This window comes from Malurus melanocephalus, unplaced genomic scaffold (genome assembly GCF_030028575.1).
Source record: "Malurus melanocephalus ecotype Western Australia unplaced genomic scaffold, MMel_1.1 scaffold_634, whole genome shotgun sequence".
Classification (NCBI taxonomy): Eukaryota; Metazoa; Chordata; class Aves; order Passeriformes; family Maluridae; genus Malurus; species Malurus melanocephalus.
In genome coordinates, this window is record NW_026623866.1 from 323,646 (window position 1) to 332,552 (window position 8,907).

The 8,907-nt window shown below is 36.5% G+C and overlaps 1 protein-coding gene across 3 annotated transcripts in view; it reads left to right on the forward strand.

Moving 5' to 3' along the window:
* LOC130583846 (adenosine kinase-like) overlaps positions 1-8,458 on the forward strand; it is a 120,356-nt gene extending 111,898 nt beyond the window's left edge. For all 3 annotated transcript variants that reach the window (XM_057383459.1, XM_057383460.1, XM_057383458.1), the window contains exons 5-6: positions 3,051-3,223; positions 8,296-8,458. In XM_057383459.1, coding sequence (XP_057239442.1) covers positions 3,051-3,223; positions 8,296-8,443 — 321 coding nt within the window. In that variant the 3' untranslated portion in view covers positions 8,444-8,458. The remainder of the gene's footprint in view (positions 1-3,050; positions 3,224-8,295) is intronic.
* Positions 8,459-8,907: the final 449 nt, after the last annotated feature.

Here is an 8,907-nt window from a genome sequence, read left to right on the forward strand (position 1 = left end):
CTCCTGAGGCTGTCTTGTTCTTTCATGATAAGTTCCTACTTTTGACACTTCTCTCTTTGGTCCATTAGCAGCCTCCAATTCCCTCGGGTGCTGGTGAGGATTCATGGTGTGGCCAGGTGCCAACCTCTCCTGACCAGACTGTCAATACAGTTTGTTAGTAGCTGCCTCTCTGCCTAGCCAAACCCTGCATAATTAACTCATTATGCTGATTCCYGCTGAGCCGGGTCATTTTCTCTTTCTGTCTAGAGTATTTTTCATTCAATTAAGTCTTATATTTCACATAAATCTATAAAATTTATTTTCAGYTTATATAACCATATACCTGGCATTAATGTGTGCAGTTTGTTATTGGCCTGCTTATGATATTGGCTATAGTGGTGCATAGCTGCTTCACAATGGTAAAAAGCTTGTGATGACTGACTCCCATTTTTATAATGTTTTAGCCAAAGTGTCACTAATAACAACAATGTGTGAAGTCTGGTTTTTTCATAACAGGTTATTCAAACTTAAAATCCAGTTCTGGGTCAAATTAGAAACAAAATGCTCAAGAGTCTTTCTTGAAGAGACTCTCTTGTTCTTTCACACGTATGCAAAAGATGCCTGCTGTGGCTCAATTCATGAGATGCAGCTTCAGTGGTGTACCACAGAGGCACTTCTATCAATCAGTTTCATCAAGTTTGTAATGTGATGTCTGCTTTTGCCCTTACTAATATGTAGCCTTTTTGCTGAGGAAAGGAGAATCAGCTTGGAGGAGTTGTGCAAGTGACAGCACCTCACCACCATTATTGTGGGAATAAGAGCRGATCATCCCAAGGAGTGTTGGTAACTGGAGGTCTGTGATGGGAGGATCTTTGCAGAAGCACTGCTGAATCACTTTCTCATCTTCCTCGGTGTTACTTAACTCAGATACTCAAATGTAAATAACACCTCTATGGTGGGACTATCCTCTCACCATCTATCTGTATTTTAAATAATCATGAGTTTGAGTGGAAYTGCTGATAGCAGAAGTGGTCTGCACCAAAAACAGGGATTCATCTCAGGAAAGCCTGGATTGTGACTTTCRATTCTCAAGTATAACTTGAATTAAAATTAAAATCAGGATAGTGACCGCTCATATAGGGCATGCATCACATCTGAATTCAAACTCAGCTGCTGCCAATAGCCAAAACTGTGATATTTAAATGGAAATTCCTTTTTCCAGGGATTTGTGAAATAGTAGTGAAATAGTAGTTACTACTGCTCCAAATGTTATCAGACCTATATATAAAATAACATAATTTAATAAAATCTTGTAGRCCTAAGGTGCAGTTTGAAGTTTTATGTTTTTTGAATATTTTTTAGTGTTCGATTCTTCGATAAATGTTGTTCATAGTGATCTCTGTTAATTCTTGTTATTCGTGACAATGAAGCATGCTTGCTTGGGGCACAAGGCTTCAGGTACTTCTGTTGCTACCCATGTGAAATTTTTTCATATTTGCTTATAGTTGGTCACATCAGTTTGTGTCTTCTTAAATAATCTGTTCCACATAATCATACTGCAAATAGAAAGGATTATTGTTCCTGAGACAAATGAACACTGTGCAAATGTGTATTATTTATGTGGAAAGGTGTGTCAAATACAAGGATATAATTGATACCCTTGGATGAAATGTAATAATTCTCTTATTAGGGGTTTTCTTAATTTATATTAGAGTGGTATGGAATAGATTAGTAGAGCGTATGTAGTGTGCATTTCATGAATGAAAGATTTAACACTGTCACCATCTGATGATAAGATCTATTTTTTCCTTAAACTTTATTCAAAATTGCTGCCAGAAAGAGACCTTGCAACTTTTGTCCACCTTAATAGAGACTTTATATGACTAAAAATACATTTTTTTTCTGTCTTCCCTCTGGAGCTGGTAGTAATAAAGATGTGTCAAAGTCTGTATTTGCAACTTAGTTACTTGACCTTTCTACAACCCACAGCTACCACTAATGCTGCTTTGTAATGGAGACATTATCATTTATTTAAATCTTGATTAGGAAACAATTATAAGTAGGGTTTTAGTATAGCAGAAAATTGCTGTAGCCTTTAATTCATACTATAGATTGAGTGGATAAGCTTTCTGACTGTAATTAGAGTGAATTATAATGACTTCAGTTGGCTGACTCACCACCAGCAGAGTAGGGCCTATGATTGTTTCTTGACATTTATTTTTTTAATTCACTCTTGATTTTGCATTGCTGATAAATGCTATTTTTTAACTTTGCACAAAATGGAGTTAYATTTACAGCTGAATGATACATTTTTTATTAATAAAAGAGGAGCTTTATGAAATAATCTGGCACCTTAGCAACATTGCAGCTTCTCTTTCTTCACAATTCAAATGACAGAATTGCTGTTAATAAAGTTGGAGATAGATTCTTTCATGTGTGGTTTAACAGTGTAAAAAGGAAGCATTTCCTTTTTTGCATGCAATTAAATGGTAGACATAAATGGTTATTTTCAGTACCACTTAGTGGTATTTTCAGTACCACTTTTATATATATTATGAATGTTACATAGTGTTGCTTAAGTTTCTGAAATGCTTTGTTTTTCTTACATGAGACTTTTTTGTCACTTATTTTATTTGTTTGGGGTTTTTTTGTGGGCTTTTTTTTCTTCTTTTTTCTTTTGTATTTTCTCCAGTTTTTTTTTCAAGATACCATATGCTGCTTGATTAAGTGTAAGTGTAGAGGCATCTCCTTTGAGCAAGGGAACTTCTTTTTGTATGCCTTGTAAAAACATACAATCTACTTTATTTGTAAAGAACTACATGTATATAAGTATTACATTMGGTGTTAAACACTCAGTGGCATCATTAAGGGTAAATTTTGTTTTCTTTGCTCCCCTTCCCTCCCTTGCTGTACGAGGTGCTTTTTACCTCAGGCATACAAGTGTTCTTTCTGTCAAAATTTAGGCACAGAGTTGAATATGGTGAGTGGAGAGAAAACATGGCAAAAATAATATACTAGAAATGTTAACTTTGTTTTTGTTTTGTGTGTCTTCTCCTCCTGTCAATCTGCAGTGGATGATTCAGAAACCTCACAAAGCTGCAACATTCTTTGGGTGCATCGGCAAAGATAAGTTTGGAGAGATCTTGAAGAAGAAGGCTGAGGAAGCTCATGTGGATGCCCATTATTATGAGCAGAGTGAAGAGCCAACAGGAACCTGTGCTGCCTGCATCACTAGTGACAACAGGTCAGTGACCTTTGATGTGTTCTGAAGATACAAATACAGTTGGCATAGTGAGTGTAGCCTAATTTGCTTSGAGTATCCAGCCTTGAAAAATTGATAATTTGAATGATGAAGAGTTGGCACTGGCTTGAGACAACACAGGGCTGCTGAGGCCTTAATCTGGGGCTGGGCAATATTAATGTACTCTTAGAGAATAAGAGTTGTATTATGGCCAGARTGTGTGAGATAATATTACTACTTTCTGAACTTGATAGCTTCCACTTGCTCTGGAGAGAGAAAATRTGTGGGAGACAACAGCTGGTTAACAAGTATGTTTATGCAGCCTATGATTGGTACATATGGCTAATACTTGATTGGAAGCGAGGAATATAGCTCAGGTGATACTGTGTTTAGTGAGGGTAGGTGTCAGCATATAGCCAGATTGAAAGGGTTCATTTGATTTTAAATAGGAGAATGGAAAAAGTTTTTTTTTGCTGTTGCACTGCTTGAGAAGTTCTTGTAGTATCTTTAATTCTGTATGTCTGCATTTTAATGTTAAGAATTTCTTCTGAATTTGTCTTTCATGTTTTCATTCGYTACTTTTTTCTATTCATTTATCTTGAGCATGGCCCTTTCCTTTCTTCRTTCACCCTCTACCCAGAAGCATTGAACTTGTGTTCTACTTCTTTGCTGATTACCTTCTGACAATTTTTTTGAAGGTTTCAAAACCAGCCAATCATATTAACTTAATCTGGAGACATTACCAGCACATCAGCCCTCCCTGATTTCTGACAGCATTTAAATTTTATGGTACTACATGCTGAATCAATGAAAATGGTATCAGTTACCCTGAGGAGTATTTTCTTTTTGGCTCAGAATAAAATAACAATATCTGTCATGATCCTTTTTTGTTTCCCTCTGTGGCTTTCAATGCCATTGRTCCTGAGGACCTGCTCTTTTCCTTTCAAGACAGTATCAGGAGTTAGCAGAATTTATTACGGTGAGATAGCACAGCCGTAACTAAAGTCCACACGGTGCTTCTGGACAAATTGGTGAATGTTTTGGGTAGAATTAGAAAAGGTGGTGGACAGCAGCATGAATTGAAATGAGAGTCAGAGGAGGAAGTGTTTTSCATATAAGATGTAGGACCCTAGAACAGTTTTAATTAGAGCAGACATCTGATCCAAACTCCTGCAGAAGGCAGAACCAGCTTCAAAGTTAGATCAGGYTTTTCRTGGSCATGTCCAGCTGGGTTCTGAATATCACMAAGCATGGAGGTTGCATAAGCTCTCTGGGCAAACTGTTCAAACRTTTGATCGCTCTTCATGGGAGAAATTATTTTGATGGTACCCAGTCGCAGTATTCCTTCTTCCAGCTTGTGGCTGTTGTTTCTTGGGTTCGAGAATAGTCTGTCTCCATCTTCTCTGTAAACTTCCATTAGATATTTGAAGAAAGGAGGAAGGTCTTCTCTTAGGTACCTGCATTTGTTAAGTGTTCCAGGCTCCTGATTATCTTGATGGCCCACTGCTGGACTCACAGCACTACAGTCAGTSTCTTTTAATGGAAAGCTCAAAGCAGGACACAGAACTCCAGATAAGGCCTGGAGACACAGGTTTTCCTCTGTTCTGAATATATAACTCCCATTGTCCTCCCAGCTGCTTGTTTGCTCATATACACCAGAATGTGGTTAACCTGTTCTGTGTGGTGTGCTGCTGACTCATGTTCCAAGCCTGGTCCACCAGCATCTCCAGGTCCTTCTCTGRAAAACTGTGTGGTATCCTTTCAACATTCAGCCCATATTGTTGTGTGTAATTGCATGACTTTGCATTTACCTTCAAGTGTTCTGCCAGCCCAATTCTTCAGGCTGTTGAAGATCTATTGAATGACAGACAGCCCTGTCCTCCAGCTTATCAACCTGTCCCTCCCAATTTAATGTTGTACATAATGTCTTACTCTCAGGAATGAATGTTCATAGTCCGTGGAGGAAGGAAGTTCATTCATCTTCATATGGAGTTTTGACACTAATTATGTCTTCAGACTTCCCCCTTCATCTCCAAGATCCACGTTCAGTTTTTTAAAGAGGAGAAAAGCAATAAAGATGTTTTTGCTCTGTGACACTCTCTCTCTTCATAGTGCCTGTGTATGCATCCTGTAGCAATTCACTATTTTCTAGATAACAGAAGGGAAACTCAAGTCAAGACTGTCAATAGACAGTATGAATTCAAGAAAAACATTTGCATCTCAACGGAATTTAAAAGTTTAGATAAATTTGTTCTTAAGAATGCAAATACTTCTTTGACTTCATAAGCAGTATTTTTGGTTTGCTAACATAAGCGGTTCTATCTCCTTAATATCAAATACTTGCTCAAGTACTAGACAGTGGCTTCATCTCAGTTGATGCTTTAGAGCATGCCTGAGAGTGGTTGCTCTGAAAGGCTTTATTGTGCAATTTTCTATCCTGTGAGAGCAGGTTTATTCTCAGTCATTGTTTCTTGGGTTTTAGCATTTTTTTATATTGGTAAGAATCACTTCAACTTGGCCCCAGATGATTACTCTATTTATTRATTAATCTCTTGTCCCAACTGAGGTATGTGCTAACTTCCTTTTTCTKCTCTCTTGTCTCTTTTGGAGGATCTGGCTAATAGGATTCCTGATTTTCCCAGGAAGTGGCTGTGTATATTTATGTTTCGCATGCCCTTATATGAATGTTTTTTTCTTCTGCTAACACTGTCTAGCTTTTTGCAGGAAAGGTTTCTGAGCTGGTGTGTGATTCCCACCCTGAATTCTCTAGTTTAGCAATGCTAATATGCTTTGTTTTCTCAGAGCTTTTCAAGACAATCCTAACACATGATTAAACTCTAAAGTAATACSTACACTCTGTCATAGTCTATGACTTTGATTTGTGCGTTCTGCTTAGAAATAACCACATGCACAGTGTCTCCATTAAGCCGTTTCAATTGAAGCACTCTGGCTGTCTCCAATTACTGTATTCCATTGAAAAAAATATCTACCTTGTCTGTGCCCCACATGTTGAACTTAGTGCTGTCAGGCTTACAGTTTTAATTTCAAAAGGCTTGATGCTTTGTCCTCAGTGTAGCAATCTTTTATTACCCATATGTGCAGAGCATCTCTGCAGTTGGGTGTAGCCACAGAGCTGGGTTTACAGTTTCAGGGGCATGTGGTAAGTGAAAGGAAACATATAGAAAGTCTTTGCTCAGTTCTCTGGAACATAATTGCTTTTCACTTAGCAACATACGTAGACAGACAATATTTTTTTTTCCAATGTCCTTGATGGATRTTTAGGGTTTGCCAAAACTGAAAGATTTAATTTGCTTTTAAAATTTGATTTACAGAAAATTACCACAGTTATCCACATGTCTTTCTTGGATTTACTTGGTTTTCCAGTGGATTTCTTGTCACTGAAATGATTATACTCATGAAGAATGAAACTTGTTGCCCTGTTACTTGTATTGCTACATATGCTTGGTGTATTCGTTCATAAATYTTTCTATTTTCCTTTTTTTCCCTTTTCCAAATTCACATTAGTTCTCATTGCCTTTAGGTTTTAGAATTAAAGACATAAGCCCCTRGACTGTTGATGGGATGAAATGACACAGAACTGTGTTTTTTATATATTCAGAGAAACTTAAGTCTAACTTTGTTTTCTTTTTCATATACATGATCTGTTTAATTTACAAGGATTGTTAGTGACAAGCACATAAAGAAGTTTGCAGGAAGAGTTGATTGCTCTGTTYGTAGAAGTTTTTCTTTTGGTCTTTTGTTTGTTTTTATTAAATTATTTTTTCAAGAATGTCTCCTTTACTTCCCTCCTAACACCTGAACATGGAAATCAGCCTGGAGGCAGAAGCATATTCAGTGAAAGCAGATGAACAGTTTGTTCCCACCCACTGTCTCTGGGTTGTAGTAGCATTTACATGGAAGTGGATGATGCCTACAACACCAATTATATGCACCTTGAGAAGGCCAAAGTTTTCAATAGCCAAGTGTTGGATCTGTAATTGCACGTTAATTATCTGGCTAATGCACTTAAATATCACAAAACAGTGATGTGTTAATATAAAAGCGCATCCATTGACTATTAAATCTTGAAAATTATATTTAATCTGTATCTTATCATGGAAGTAATCTGTTTCCTCAATTGCCTGTCTCTAAATAGTGCATGTTATTAAACAGTCTCATAATGCAATTTGAATATAGAAGAATTTGGTCGTGGTAGCCARAGTGGAGAGCAAGAGCACAACCATATTTTTACGGCCTCTTTTGAGGAGTACATCTGTAAGTTTTGTGTGTTTCATAAGGCTGAGTCGAGTGGGTGAAGATTCTATTTAAAATAGAATGTATCTTGCAATATGACACAAGTATTTTTGTTCTTGGTAATGGAAGTTGTGTCCCACAGCTTGTGTTATAACTTGTTAGGAAAGAAGGAAGTACAAATGAGTTTTTGGTAGTTTTCCAGTTATCCAAAGCTAAGCCAAAGATTTTTGTAACAGTTCATCATCTAAAAGTAGTAACCTGACCCTTTTTTGTTTGCTAAAGGAGAATATGAACCCAATGGGGGGAAAAAAGCCCCAAAAGCCCCTTTTTAAATAATGTGGCTATTCATTGGAAAATTGTGAAGGCAAAAATTACATATCCATCGACCTTTTGCTTCTCRTGAGGGAAAATAGTTTTCAGAAGATAAACTGGAGTAATTACTTTTCTTTTGGTGTTAGGTACTAGAGGAGTTGTAATGGAAATCTGCTGACGCTGACCCATRCGGAGGGAGTTGATCACAGAGTGCAACAAATGATTCAAAGCAAACCAAGGCACCTGTACAATATAATAGTGATAGGTTACCTAAACTATGTAACTGGATTTAGAATACATTATTTAATATATTGTTTAAATTATACATAATCTCTTAAATATATTATTTGTTTTTGATGAAATGGTCAAATAAAGTATATGTGGCTTATGGTACTCTTTGCTAATTGCTTTCATGTTCTTTAGGATCTTTGAGAAATTATGTTCATTGTGAGAAATTTGCAGTAATGTTATTTACAGAGAGTCTCATATCTGTTTTTAATCACTTTCAGGTCTCTTGTAGCTAATCTCGCTGCTGCTAATTGCTATAAGAAGGAAAAGCATCTTGACTTGGAGAAGAACTGGAAGTTGGTGGAAAAGGCCAAAGTTTATTATATAGCAGTAAGTTCAACCTCTTTCAAATTGCTGAAATTGTGTTAAAATATCCTAAARTTTAAGCAAGGAGTATGTCTACCGCATGTGGTTTAGGATGATTTCATAGGAAGACAGGGAAAGAAAATGACTGCTTCAATTTCAACATAGTTTGATTTCTTCAAATTTAGATGTACAACTGTAGAGGCATGTTTTAATTGCATGTTCTCTTAAATTGGTGGGGAAAATCGTAAGAACTAAATGTATTTTCAGAGCTTTTGTAGTAATGCATCAAATTTACATTTCACATTTTCWAGTAAATTGTTGTGAAGGATGCACAAATTATGTAGAAAAACACTATTAGCATAATTATTCACTGCAAACAGTTTGAGCTTATTTGTGTGAACAATCTTAATTGCTATTTATTCCATAGTAATTACTATGGCACCTTATAACTCAAATATTTCAGAAACAATGATTGTGACAAATCTCTTAAATGTGGGTGGTGGGGCAAACTGATTTTAATGTTGAAA